Here is a 14,341-nt window from a genome sequence, read left to right on the forward strand (position 1 = left end):
AAATGAATTTTCTTCTGTATCTATGCTTTTAGGAATTTTTATATTTTCTATTAGAGAAATCCATTCATTGAAAACATCACTTTCATGTGGGTTTTCCATATAATGTGCCATTGTATACAGTCCTAATTTTGTTGCAGAAGAAAACTCCGTATCACAGATATCAGATTTAGATGAATTTTCTTCTGAATGTTTGCTCATAGGACTTATTAAATTTTTGACAAGAGAAAACAAATCTAAAACATCACTAAATGATATCAAAAATTAAAATTTTATTTGAAAAACTCAAAAAAGTCGAACATTTAAAAAATGTTATCATGCATTGAAAACAATTTTATAAATACCTAGTGAAAATTTCAAGTATTTACAGTTATCTGTTTAAGCATTATAACAAAGCAAATAAATCAGTTTAGTCTAACAATTCCTGTTTTTCCATAATTTTGTTTAGTTTTTTTCTGATTATTAAGAAAAATACAGGGATTCTTTACTTTTGACTCCTTAAATTACCAACTAAATCCAATTTTCTACCAAAAACCACTTCCTAAGTTGAAAATAACAATATTTATAATGCTCCAAAACAAAGTGAACAAACACTACACACCAAAAAAAAACCTCACATCACTGAGAAATCAATAAATTTTTTACTCTGCTCAGAATCAAAGAACTAACTATACATTATATAATTTATACACATACCTCCTCTACATTTTAATTGATTAGTAATCATAGGCAACTCAAGGATGCAGAGGTACATTAGTACTCCCCTGACTGTTAAAAAAAATTGAATGGTAAAGACAATATTTTATATTAAATAATTATTGTCGAACTACTTTTTGAATGATAGTTGTTAACTTTTAGCTTAAATTTTTTCCAAATTCTTCAATTGCATTATTTAGAAATGTACTTATACTTAACTATGTACTTCCCCTTGCTTAGTGAATTCTCTATGTATGCTTAAGAATATAAACATAATTATTAAAACTACAAAATTTATTTTGTCACCAATTAATACTTATTACAAATTTAAAAAAAATCATAATATAATAGGTATGACAAAATTTGTATCTATTTATGTTATATTTATCTGTGAATATCTTGATCGTAACATTCATATCAAGACCCACTACACTAGCAGCCACGGTATTAACCATAAAAGGCATGCTCATCATTTTGCGCTTATGATTTACATAATTTATGAGTACAAATGTAAGAAGTTTTATTATTTTTTATATAAAAATATTATACATAAATATAAATACACATTTGTGTACTATTTATTAACTTTAAAGTAAATAAACTATAATAGGTACATTATAATAAAAATAAGCATTCTCATACTTTTTGAGTCAATATTTGCCACTCCTCCCCTGACAAATACCCTGGTAGTGCCTATACAGAATTGACTTGTTTTACAAAGAAATTGTTGTATTAAAAAAAGAATATTAAGGATGTATAACCCCTATTATTATACCTAATATAGTACCTATGATAATAATTTTAAATCAATAAGTTACTTTTTTATTATTTAGTTTTCTGATAAAATCAATCTAACCCGACTATATAAATTTACAATTTTTATCATTGTTTATATCTGTTAAGAGTTAGCTACAATGGTTAAACATTTAAATTATTGAACCAAAAATTCATGCCATTAGCTAATTTTTTTTTTACTCCTTATCTTTTATTATTAATAAAAAAGAACTATTTTATTTTGTTGACAAATTCTTACTGTTTAGTGTTTACCTTGCAATATAGAAAACAAACTACATTAGTTAATATTGATATTTTGATGAAAATTTTTAATTGAACCGACTAATTACCAATTTATTTATTATTTTTTAACTTAAAAAATTTAATTTTATATTAAATATAATATCTCAAATTATCAATTTTGAAAAATGAATTTTTATTATTATAAAGCATATTATTTAAATAAAAAATGTAAATCTAATGTTGAAAAAACCAATACATGAAAGGAAATAAATACAAAAAAATAGTACAGCTTACAAAATACCATTTGCCTTTACTTTGAAAAATGAGTTATGTTTCATTAATAAACGTATTTATAAAATTTAATGAATTAACAATACTCTTTCATATTATTTAAGAGCTGTCAACTCTAAACACATTAAATATTTAGTAGGTACTCATTTACAAATATTAAAAATTAGTTCGGTATATTAGCTAAATAATCAGCTACTTGTTGTTGATCAAGCTTTTCAAAAATGATTTCATCATGTCTATTCTTACGACAAACACCAACTTCAATATTGTCTGCAGTCATTTGTCCTTCAAACCCTTCTTTTAATGCTAAAATTGCTGTGTGAATAGCATCTTCTAACTCTAAGTCTTCTTTATACCTAAAAAACAATTTAAAAATAAAGGTAAATGACAAATAATTATAATCTATAACTAAGTTTAGATTAATTACATTTTATTCAAAAATATACTATAAATCAACATTTCTTCATTTTTAGAATTTTTAAATTCAAAATTAAATAAATAAAGATCCATGGTTTTCTAGGGCAGAAGAAATATGTTTGGCGCATTTACCCAAAACAGAACACTTAAGGGATTAATATATCCCTTCATAATAGCATACTTGGACAAGTATATTTCTTTACATTCATTAGCCTATTTATTAACAAAAATACAATATTTAAAAATCTGCTGAAAGCAGAACTAAAATCAAAATGTTATAACACATTATACCCACACAACTATACAGCAATTGTAATCTATGAAACAACAAACACAGAACATATTATCTGTATTATTAAATATTAAATAACTATCTATAGCTATATTTGACGTGTTTTAGTTAAGATATGGTCAACAGCAGTGCTTCTTAACCTGTGGAACGCGGAAAGCTCATAGATGGAATGCAAAGAAAATCTCTTTTAATAAAAGCATGAACATTATTAACAAGCAAAAAAAATGGTCAGCTGGTACATAAAATTTTTTAAACTGTGTAGGTGTATAAAAAGGTTGAGAACCGCTGGTCTACAGTCAATCGAATTACAGTATTGTGTCCAAACTTGTTTTTATAAATGCGCCCAAACGTATTAACAATTTTTAGGTAAGTTTTTCTTACTGTTCCCAAACGGGTTATGCTGTTGGTAAGGAATGTAAGGATGTGGTGGATCATGGTGATGCATTTAAAGAATTGCTGTTTATAAATACATCATTGACAGTTATCCATTAATATTATTTTAATAAAATGACAACAATTCTAGATGTCATAGTCTGATAGGTACATAATATTATTAATTCCAAACATAAAAATACTATTTATCTATTAAAAGTAAATTAAAATAAGTATAACAATTAACAATAATTACATATTAAATAGTTTGTATAGAATTTACCTTTTTTCTAAAAACTGTTTGCTATTAACATAATTTTTTCCCAATGCTGTGGCCTTCCATGCAAAAAAAGCGCCAGATGGATCACATTGATAAAGTTTAGGACCAGTTTTATCCCAACCACACACCAACAATGATACACCAAAAGGTCTTACACCACTGAAAATCAATTTATACAATTTTAAGTCATTAACAATATCTTATTCTTGTTATCTTTAATTTCCAATTTAAAAAAAAATCTTTTCATAATTCAAAATATTCTTTATATGTTATTTTTAATGATGGATAAATTATAATTCAATTACAACATAGTAATACTTATATCAAGGGTTTTATTCTGTAAACATCTTAATTGTAATGTTTACTTGAAATATTTATAATAATAGAATCCATGTAAAATATTATATTATTACTTTAGTTCAAGATAAAAACAACAATTTTAATTTCTACTAAAAACATTTCTGGGCTACCTCCCAATGAACATGGTCTACCATAAAACTAATTACTAATTACCTACCTAAATTTTATATAAGAAAAAAACCTTACGCATTTAATGAAAAAAAAATATAAAAAACTAATTTAGTAAATATATATGTATATATCCATTTTAAGAATAAAAAAAAGTTAATTAAATACAAATTATAATCTACTATACTATTCAGTTCTATATACCACAAATCACACTAAAACATAAAAATTATTTTTATGCTAATAGTAAACTCTCATCTAGATACGGCTTTTATAATTATTAACATAAATTGGGTAAATTACTTTTAAATATTAGTCATATCGATGATAGATATAAAGAAGTACAAAGATAAAATGTATAAAATACGAATGTGAGCATTTTATCTATGGTAAACCACAAAACATTAGTAAACTGCATACTAGTCTAATATTTAAAGTTAGGTAGTACAACGGTAAATTGCATACTAGGAGTAGCCCATTTCTCATTAAAATTCACTCGAGGTTATAAAAATCTAGAATTTTAATTGAACCTATATCAAAATACAATATTTTAAAATTTAATAAAAAAAAAATGAATGTTTTTATACTTCTATTATACAGTATCTTAACTTTTAATAAACAGTGTTAAAAAATTTCAATTTTTTTTAAAAATCTTACTGAGTTCATATTTATCATTATAATACAAGTTCTATAAAAGTAATTTCTAATTTTAAAAATATAATAAATAGAAAAAAATAGAGATAAAGGAATCCTATCTAAAATGTAATGCTACCATTTCATGGGAGACTTACTCTCCACGTAATACAAAATCTTCAACTATAAAGGCATATTGCCTTGTGTACAATGTACTGTCTTATATAAAAGTAACTCAGGAGTCAAGCAATATTAATTGTGTCTGGTTTGGTCAAATTTCACGAGGTAACTCTTTTATGAGAGTATAAGTATCTATAATGGCATAATACTTTGAGATGGAATAAAGACATATTGTTCAGAATAAACATATTGAATACTTGTAATACATTATATTTTAATATAATTTATCATGATGGACTTGGTAAAAATTAGAAGTAAAACAATATAAGCTTTGTCTGAGAACAGATTTTTTTATATTATTAACCAAAAATATTATTATTGTTTTTTTTTTTTTTTTGAAACAAAAGAAACAACTATAAAAAAGTCTTTAAAATTGTGATTATTGTAGGAGACTATATTACTATTTGAAGGGATGTTTGCTTAGTTTCTTTTAATAACACAAACAACTTAGAATAAATTACTTAAAATAATTACCCAGATTGTGTATATTCTTGCATAACACTAGCAACTTCTTGTACCAATAAAGCTGTAGGTATTTCTTCTTCAAATTTCAATTGGTATTGTGCTGCTTCTTTTCTTGCTTTTCTAACAAGAAGTCTATAATCTGGTCCCATACCTTAAAATACCAAAACTACTTGATTAAAAACCTTGAGTATAAGTATTTTATATTTTAATATGTATAAAAATAAAATTTTTGATATAATATTTAAACCATATCAAATTTATACTTACCACTGTAAACCATTCCAATGTTGGGCGTAATCTTTTGCACTTTTTCAACTGTTGTTTCATATAAAAGAGATTTACGCTTGTTTTCTGTAGCAACTACAACACCGTTAGAAGCTAAAAAAACAAATTTAGTATTGATACAATATTAACATACATTAAAAACAGTAAAAAAAAGCTATGTATAACAATTACAATTTTCAATAACAGATAACAATCTTATATATTATATAAACATCTAAATTCTAAATTTACGAATCACACTATTTTAAAAATAATACAATTGAGCTACAGGAACTCCAAACATAGTACATCAACTTCAAATTATCTAATTCAACTCTCATACATTTTCAACAATTTTAAACTCTCATAAAATCTGAGTTAATAAATTTCAACTGTATCATTATCGCCTAATGATTACAAGAAATTGATAAATCTGAACGTGGACTTTTTTTTTAAAGAAATAATAGACACTTTTAATATGTTTTATGTATTGATCAATTACATACTTCATTTAAATAATCATTCATGTAATATTATCACTAAAACTTAAATGAAAAATCTTCTAGTACATACCTTTAATACCGACTGATGCTGCACCAGCCGACACTGCAGCCAATGCATATTCAATCTGAACAAGTTTTCCGGAAGGACTATAAAAGCAAAATATACAATTACACTAAATCTAGAGAACGTGGATTATTCAAATTTATATTAAATGCAGAATACAATTTTGACAGAACCTATAGAATTATTTAATGTAATAAAATTGTCGAGCCATAATAGAAAAACTTAATTTTACCTGAATGTGGTCAATGAAAAGCTGTATCTTTCAGTAGCCATATTTAACAAGAAATTTTATAATAATAATAAGTGACAATTGACAGTCGACAAATTCGACAAAAGAAAAATATTCTGTGTTTTCTGTTTCTGTTGTTAGTATCTTGCTATAGTCCAGATTACAATTACTAAGCGGAAAATTTAAAGTTTACATTATTGTACATTTGTGCCAAAATATTTGTTTGAGGTTACAAAAAATATATAGTAGTGACGTCATAACATTGCCACAGGTATAATCACAGAATAATTCGTGTCTGTGCTTATACCTTATTATCTCAGTCCATGACAAGAACAATCAATAAGGAGTAAGAATAATTTTAGTGATAATATGATAAAAATTAAAATAATACAGTATTATTATTTATAAAAATATTTGTAAATTACTAAAATATATCGTTACCTACGACTTATGAGTTGCTTGCCTAATATAATTGCCAATTGGGTTTTTAGTAGTTTTGTACTTAGTTAATAAAAATGATGAAAAATTTGAAAAACGTAGCGTCACAAAATTTATTGTTGCCAAACCGTTTAATAAAACCAACTAAGAAACAAAACCAAACAGAAGAAAACGACTGGTGAGTTGTAAGAATGTACATACAAACTAATTTATTCTAAATAATATTCTCGTATCAAAAAAGACTAATATTATTTAAGATAGCCAACTTTTTAAACTATTTTTATTAGATATCAACGAGTTTATGAATGCGCTTGCCATTTACTTATTCTATGTTAGATATTAATACATTTGTATGTTTAGTGTATGCTTAAAATATATAGTAAACATTGAATATATAATATTGTAAGTTATTTGGATAAATTCTTAGGTGTTGATTTTATTGTTAACTAAATAAAAACAATCCTTATAAAGAGTACTTGAATTCATTAATGGGAGTACATAAAGTATACAATATACATACTAATTTTTGATATTATATTTTATAATTTCTTAGGTATTCTTAAACATGCATACCTATATTTTTTTTTTACTATTCTCTCAAATTATTTATTCTAATAAAATTTATATTTATTTACCAAATGTATTATGATCATAGTTAGTACTCAATTTAAATTAATTATTATTTATCACATACATATAGTTCATACACAATAATGAATAGACAGTATTCTTTTCAAAATTTAAATGTTTAGGTACCTATAAGTTTTTAATTTTATATAATTTTTTGTGATTTTACTTTATAATACTTGTGTTAAATTTTAATTATAAGTTACAGTTAGTAAACTATTCTTTATCGAGGTATTTTTGTGGTTATAATGCATATCAATATCTTTTTTTTCTATTATTAAGCATATTATTTTAGTTCTCTTGTAAAGTAATTAGATAATAAATAAACCTATTCTTTAAATTTGAAAGCATTGATAATTAATCACAATTGCATTCAGGACTTAACCAGTTTTGTAAAAATCCAACTGGCCTAACTGAAATGATGTTAAATATTTTTATTTTCTTACTGCTAAAAAATTAATCAAATATACATTATTTTATAATATTGGATAACTTTTACCTTTTTTACTAAAATCTTTAAATAAATTAAAATTTTGTAAAGTTTAATTACATTTTTTTTTCCAGGTTATTAGTTGCTACAAATTGGTATTTTTGGATTTATACATGGACATTAATGGTAGTTGCAATTATTGGCTTAGGCGCTACAATTATGTTGATGGTTGTATTACGGTTCACTACTAGAATGGAAAGTATAGAGTTTTTAACTGATGGCGAGTTGACTAAACTTATGGGCGATATAGATTTAGATGATATATATAAAGTTGATGGTATCATGGAAGGGTTTAAAGATATACCATTAGAAATAACAAGTCCAAATGATAATATTCTTTTACATGTTGTGAATCCAGAAGACAAAAGTAAGTTGTACAAATCTGGTAGAGAATAAAAGCTGTAGTAAAATTGTAAACTGAAATTTATTATTTTTTCTTTAGGTTTGGAATCAGCAATTGAACTTGGATTTTCTAAGACACAAGTAAAAAATATTGATTCATTCACAGTGGGAGATCCAGAAAACCCTTTTTTTACCACGTCATTTCCAAACTTTGGACTTCCAGAAGGTGTCCGTCATTTGGATGTAGCCACAGTATATACCAATCGGATAGTAAGTCCAATAAACGAAACGCTAGTATTGAAATCTTCAAACTATACTCGGCTGAAAGGTAATGAAGGAACTATCATTGATGGCTCTAAAATAAAATGGTCAGCCGAAGGAGATATATTTCTTAGATCGGTAAATGGCACAGTAGTACTGAGTTCTGCAGGCATTTACTTAGATGTTCAGAATTTACCAGTAGTACTGTCAAACAAATTTGCTGCTCATCAATATAAACTATGCATATGTATGCCTAGTGGAATGGTATTCAGAGTGCCAGTGTCAACAAGCTACAATTCTCACATGGCTTGCAGTATGATTGATTTAGGTGAAAGCAATCATCCGTGCAAATAAAATGGTAAATATTATTATGTAAAGCTCATTTATATTTATGCTAACTCAGATAAATCATTATTTCTATCATTAAGATAGAGAAAAAAAATATTAATATTAATTATAAACATTATAAAAAGTCAATGGTTTTATAAAATTATAATTGTATAAGCTATTATTATAGTTTAGGAATTTTTTATTTTTTTTATTGTTATTCTACACTTTCCGAAAGATAACTCGTCATTTCTTTTCACTACATTACTAAACAGCTAAACCCACCTAATTATCACCAGTTGCTCTCAAGTGGAGACTAGTAATTTTTATAAGTTGAGTGCATTAAATTATACCATTTCTCAGTGAACAGAATATGTATACAGTAAAACCTCAATTTTAATTGTATTCCCCCTTTCAACAATTTGTATGTAGTATGGTATAGTGACTATACACATAAGAAAATGTTGATTTCCTTGACATCATGAATTTAAGAAGAATAAGTGAAGTGAACAAATAATTTCCAACAGCAAAAAAACAAAGATTAATCACTTCATATTTTAAATCCTGCTATAACTTTTTAATAACAACATTGCTTACGCAAATAATATAATTGAATCAATAAATAGAAAATCCCGATTAACCATGGTTTTCATTTATCTGTTTGGCCCCCTCCCCAACATTAACCTGGATAAACAAGGGTCTATTTTAATTAGAATATAAAATTATTTGTGAAATGGTGAAATTAAATACAAAATTTGACTGCATATTTTATTATGTTCACAAAAATGTTAGCATTTTTAAAAATTATTATTATAGTATTACATACATGTTACATGTATCGTAATATACTCCCTTATTATTTTAAATAGATATTTTAGTCATTTTAATTGTATACTCTTAATATTTAATGACAAATCTCAAACTTCAATAATACATTTTTATTTATAATTAATGAATAAGTATAAAAATTATGTACTAAATTTGAGTAATTTTTGGTAATTTTAATTGGTATGTCCACTCGTTTGGGTGTAAAAAAAAAAAAAAAAATACCAAAATGTATTTACCATATCATTGATACTTCAAAGTTCTTGTATGTTATATGCAAGGGGGCAATATTTAACATTTTAGTTCCTTGACTCTATTGCAATAATGCTAGTATTAAATATTAATTTTTAAGTTCTTTTTGTTTTTGGATTTTTAGTTATTTATACTTTAATGTTGTCTCAATCATTATACATATAATATATAATATAAAAAAATATCAAAGTAATAAAAACAGTATATTATATAATATACATGTACGCTAACCAATAACCAATTTTACTGATATAAACATTTTTACTGTTTTAATTGTTTTTTTCTTAAATATCGAGTAATAATATTTTATCAGTTTTTTAAATACATTAAGTTACTGTTCTAAATTATTTCTTATTAAAATGATTTTGATCTAAAAATTAATTGTAAATAAAAAAAAAAAAAATGTTCTTTTTGCTATATGTAATTTTTACAAAACCAACAACTATAGCGACAGTATTACTTAATATTTTTATTATAATTTACTATTACTGTTATTATAATCTTTAGAGAATATTTTTTTTATAAACCAATTAGGTCATTTTAAGCCAATATAACTAAATAATCAGCAATGCTAATGTTGTATACAGCAGTTAATTAATAAAATATTATTGCTTGTTTTAGTTTATAATGATATAATATACATTATACACTATAAACGGGATCAATTGAGCCATCAAGTATTCTCAAAGTGTGTCATAAAAAAGAAAAAATATTAGACAAGTGCTGAATGGATTTCTACATACTAACTACCGTTTCAAGTGCATTTTATGTTAGTACAATTAAATATTTCATTGTTCACTGAATTAATGAAATATCTCCAATACAATTAGTATTATTAGGAGGTAGTAAACAAATTAATATTATTGTTGTTTTTTTTTCTATTATTACTATTATTATTATTATTATTATTATTATTATTATATTATATAAATACTGAAATAATACTACTAGCCTTAAATAATATTGCCTAAAAACACTAATCTAGTCACGTTTGTACTTAAGTTGTGAATTTAAACACATTTTAAATATGTTATATTACTCTTGTTTTTATAATACAATCAATAAAAAAAAATTGTGTTTTCAAACTGTTGTACATGAGAAGATATTTATTTAATGAGAGTTATACAACAATGAGGTTTTTGAATGTATACATATATATATCGTTTTAATAACTTCCTAATCAATAGAAAAAAAATGTACTAGATATGCACAATCAATACACATACAAACACAAAATATATACATGAAAAATCACAAATCTTAAAAACTAACTTATAATTATTGACTCAAGTGCTTTCCATTGCTATTTCTTCATTTTCTGCGCCTGTGGAATCCACATCTTCTACCATTTCTTCTTGTTTCTCGTACGCTTTTTGCAAGTCTTCAAAAATTATAGAGTTGATGGATTTCAATTTTAGAATGTCTGAAAAATAAAAATTTAACATCAAATGTACAGTCGAATGTTATAATATATTATGCATACTATCATTTCCATTTAGTATAGCAATAAAACCACCATGAGCCATCACGCGAACTAAGTGTTGTGCAGTCATGCACAATAAGTCTTGTTGTTCCAATGATAGTAAAGTTTGAATTCTAATATTGCCACTTTCACAGGGATCTATTATTCCAGCTGAACCAGGAAGAAATAGCCCACCAGCCAATAGTTGTATGACTCTCCTGTATGCTATCTGAATAGGCAATGTTTGTTTGTTGTTCAACAGTGAACGGTGAGCCTAAGGGAAACATATTAAAAAAAAGTGTTAGTAAACTTATTGTGAACAATCATTATTGTCATTTAACTAGTAGTTTATTTCTTGAGTTAAACTAACCAATAAGTCTATCATCCATGGATTTAAACACTTCAGCCCGCTGAAACGGTTGCGCAAATCTTTAAGAAGCCTGACGAGCATCTTATTTGATGAATGAGAAGCATTATCATCAAACCACCGGCTATAGATAAACAAAAAAAGAGGTTTAATAAATAATGACATTATTACTTATATAATAATATAATATAATATTTTGTGGTGAACTTAATAGTAATGTAAACTCATACACTAAAATAATAATAAAAAAATGTCTGGATAATTTAAATATTATTTCTAAAAAATGACAATTTAAATTTAAGGCTACTAAAAACACAAAAATAGTGTCATAATTTAAAAATGTGTGAATATATATTTTGTATTTTATTAACTTGATGATCCGCAGCAAATTTATAATTTTAGATTCTTTAAAAATAAATATTTAAATATTATGTCAAAAGCCATGTAATGATGATCAATTATTTATCAACATAATATAATACTATTTTATCTAAGTAGTGGCATGGCCAACAATGTTTGCCTAATGCGATTACCTATTTAGCACTAGAAATGTTTCTTGTTTTTTTTTATATTTTATAAGAAATATACAATCTATACTTGGAGGGCATAATAAGGACATATGCCAATTTACAGTGACGGTGGAATACTTTTGAATTTAAAAATTAAAATTTGTGTTGATAGGAACACGTCATAACTTACATAGTATTATTTTTATATTAAATTGTTAATGACCCATGTCCTATAAAAAAATTCTAAATAAGCATACAGTTTTAAATTATATTTTTTTAATGGACCAGTCACTATTGAAATACTTTTCTTAGGTTTTAAAATATGCTTGCTACACCACTGAGTATAAGTGTTTATATTTTTTTTCATAAAAATTGATCAGTGATTTTGATAAAAATGTATGACATATGAAACTAAACAATAAAAATTCTAAATATTTTAATAAAAATCACCTATGGCGTATGGCACCCATGTGTAGTTTCATTGCATTTGCATCCAAGTGTAGGCCAGATGTAAGTTTCTTTAAATTTGTAGATATAGTGGAAATTAGTAAACGCACTGTACCATTTGATGAAATAATATCAAAACCAGTGCTGTCTGGAGCCATCAAAACATCTAAATATAATATTAAAAATATAAATTAATAAACATGAACATCATAAAAAATAATTGAATAAACAAATTTTAAACCAACCATCAGCAATCTGCATTCCAGTAGGATAATTTTCTTTAAAGTCAGCTATAATTCGCTGTGACAAAGCTATTACACTTTCTTTGGTAGGTAAAGTTTTAAAAATAACCACCATGTCAGCCACAGTATGACCCTTCATGATAGTCGCTTTTTTAAAAGATCCAACTACTCTAACCTCTTCTATCTGAAATGTAATCATAATAATATAACAAATTGAAAATAATTAAAAGTATCTGCCATAACATTAAACCTACAGATACTTCAGTTTTGCCTGGAGATATAATAATATTATCCAGTATAGACTGTATCTTGGAAACAACTCCCAGCAGGGATGAATGATCTTCGGGAGAGGGTGTTAACACCTGTGCCCTTTTGAGTAAAGCCTGAAGAATAAATATATAGTGTAATAAAAAGTAGGTGTTCAATGTCATTATGTTGAAAGCAGTTGCAAGAGTAGGTAGTCAATAGGAATTTCCACTTACAGCATTGAAAGCTGATTCTTCTGTAGTATGAGCACCAGGCTTCACACGAGGAAACGCGCCTTCGCAAAGGACTATATCGAAAGGATGTCTAGGAACTCTGCGGGACATGAACGGAGGAACCATTGGACCGGCTAACGATGGTGGAAATCTATTCATATTGATACGTCCACTACCACGAACCATTGGTTTTAAAAGACGAACAGTCAAATACTGACTAATTTAGACGGCGATTAGTAATTTCTATCAATTAATTATTAAATATTTAGTAAACATAAATATTCGATGATAGTTTAGGGATACCTAAACAAGAATGAAGACTAAAAAGTTAAGACGGCAGAATCGGCACTCGGCAGACGCTACTACTACGCCGAGTACGCTGGTAAGTAGAGAATAAAAATATACAATATAACGATAACAACAAGTTTAACAACATAACCTCTAAAAAATTTAGTGTCACTGACAGATTATATTGTTTCGTGGAGTAAAAAATATAATATATTATAATTTATTCATTTAATGATAACAATATCATTGTGTTCATTTTTTAATTTTTTAGCGCCAACGCCGCTAACTCATTTTAAGCAATTTTTATTTGTTTTAGTTTATTATTTTTTAAATTTTATTAGTGACTAATCTTTCCTAAAAAGTTTGTACTTTTTAATAAGCATTGCGTATAATAACCTACGTACATCAGACTTCCGCAAGTTTTAATAAAAAAATAATATTTTTGAAAAGTTTATTTTTCGTATCTAACCGTTGTTCTAAATTTATACACTTAAATAAATAAGCGAATACATTATTGCAGGACGCTGTTGTTTATGCGATAAACTATAACTATTTACTATTCTAAGAGACAAAAGTAGGTAATTTATTTTCAATGTACTGTGCACTATTAAGTTTTTTCTCTAACACAGCTACAACGTACCTATAGACAATAGACAAAGCTGAAAACGTATTCCTATTGAGTAAGTAATCTTTGAATAAAAATATCTTCTAAAAGTAATAAAAAATTATAATATGTATGATAGTATGACTTGTAATTTTATTATGTTTAATATTAAAATGTAATATATAGTTACTTATATTAACCATTAAATTTATA

General features: G+C 25.5%; 3 protein-coding genes across 3 annotated transcripts; 1 reads left to right on the forward strand and 2 right to left on the reverse strand.

Moving 5' to 3' along the window:
- Nucleotides 1-1,994: 1,994 nt before the first annotated feature.
- On the reverse strand, nucleotides 1,995-6,379 carry LOC114132714 (proteasome subunit alpha type-2). Its single transcript, XM_027998258.2, has 6 exons — nucleotides 6,172-6,379; nucleotides 5,946-6,022; nucleotides 5,376-5,486; nucleotides 5,118-5,259; nucleotides 3,366-3,521; nucleotides 1,995-2,357 (listed from the first exon to the last, which is right to left on the reverse strand). The coding sequence occupies exons 1-6, from the start codon at nucleotides 6,210-6,212 to the stop codon at nucleotides 2,165-2,167; spliced, it is 720 nt and encodes a 239-aa protein (XP_027854059.2). The 5' UTR covers nucleotides 6,213-6,379; the 3' UTR covers nucleotides 1,995-2,164.
- Nucleotides 6,380-6,541: 162 nt separating this feature from the next.
- LOC114132588 (beta-sarcoglycan) lies at nucleotides 6,542-10,815 on the forward strand. Its single transcript, XM_027998094.2, has 4 exons — nucleotides 6,542-6,784; nucleotides 7,798-8,090; nucleotides 8,166-8,684; nucleotides 10,352-10,815. Exons 1-3 carry the CDS (start codon nucleotides 6,684-6,686, stop codon nucleotides 8,678-8,680), a joined length of 909 nt encoding a protein of 302 aa, XP_027853895.2. The 5' UTR covers nucleotides 6,542-6,683; the 3' UTR covers nucleotides 8,681-8,684; nucleotides 10,352-10,815.
- Nucleotide 10,816: 1 nt separating this feature from the next.
- LOC114132471 (interleukin enhancer-binding factor 2 homolog) lies at nucleotides 10,817-13,630 on the reverse strand. Its single transcript, XM_027997937.2, has 7 exons — nucleotides 13,240-13,630; nucleotides 13,012-13,140; nucleotides 12,761-12,941; nucleotides 12,519-12,681; nucleotides 11,563-11,683; nucleotides 11,214-11,466; nucleotides 10,817-11,153 (listed from the first exon to the last, which is right to left on the reverse strand). The coding sequence occupies exons 1-7, from the start codon at nucleotides 13,420-13,422 to the stop codon at nucleotides 11,017-11,019; spliced, it is 1,167 nt and encodes a 388-aa protein (XP_027853738.2). The 5' UTR covers nucleotides 13,423-13,630; the 3' UTR covers nucleotides 10,817-11,016.
- Nucleotides 13,631-14,341: the final 711 nt, after the last annotated feature.

Source organism: Aphis gossypii, chromosome 1 (genome assembly GCF_020184175.1).
Source record: "Aphis gossypii isolate Hap1 chromosome 1, ASM2018417v2, whole genome shotgun sequence".
Lineage (NCBI taxonomy): Eukaryota > Metazoa > Arthropoda > Insecta > Hemiptera > Aphididae > Aphis > Aphis gossypii.

What these genes read in the sequence shown, in the direction of transcription:
- LOC114132714 (XM_027998258.2), bottom strand. Translation starts at nt 6,212, where the DNA reads ATGGCTACTGAAAGATACAGCTTTTCATTGACCACATTCAG. An exon ending in AGCATCAGTCGGTATTAAAG is followed by an intron (nt 5,487 to 5,945) that starts GTATGTACTAGA and finishes TTGTTTTTTTAG; the next exon opens with CTTCTAACGGTGTTGTAGTT. An exon ending in CAAGAATATACACAATCTGG is followed by an intron (nt 3,522 to 5,117) that starts GTAATTATTTTA and finishes ATTGATTTTCAG; the next exon opens with TGGTGTAAGACCTTTTGGTG.
- LOC114132588 (XM_027998094.2), top strand. Translation starts at nt 6,684, where the DNA reads ATGATGAAAAATTTGAAAAACGTAGCGTCACAAAATTTATTGTTGCCA. An exon ending in CAAACAGAAGAAAACGACTG is followed by an intron (nt 6,785 to 7,797) that starts GTGAGTTGTAAG and finishes TTTTTTTTCCAG; the next exon opens with GTTATTAGTTGCTACAAATT. An exon ending in TGTGAATCCAGAAGACAAAA is followed by an intron (nt 8,091 to 8,165) that starts GTAAGTTGTACA and finishes TTTTTTCTTTAG; the next exon opens with GTTTGGAATCAGCAATTGAA.
- LOC114132471 (XM_027997937.2), bottom strand. Translation starts at nt 13,422, where the DNA reads ATGGTTCGTGGTAGTGGACGTATCAATATGAATAGATTTCCACCATCG. An exon ending in AAGAATCAGCTTTCAATGCT is followed by an intron (nt 13,141 to 13,239) that starts GTAAGTGGAAAT and finishes TTTATTCTTCAG; the next exon opens with GCTTTACTCAAAAGGGCACA. An exon ending in TGGAATGCAGATTGCTGATG is followed by an intron (nt 12,682 to 12,760) that starts GTTGGTTTAAAA and finishes TATTATATTTAG; the next exon opens with ATGTTTTGATGGCTCCAGAC.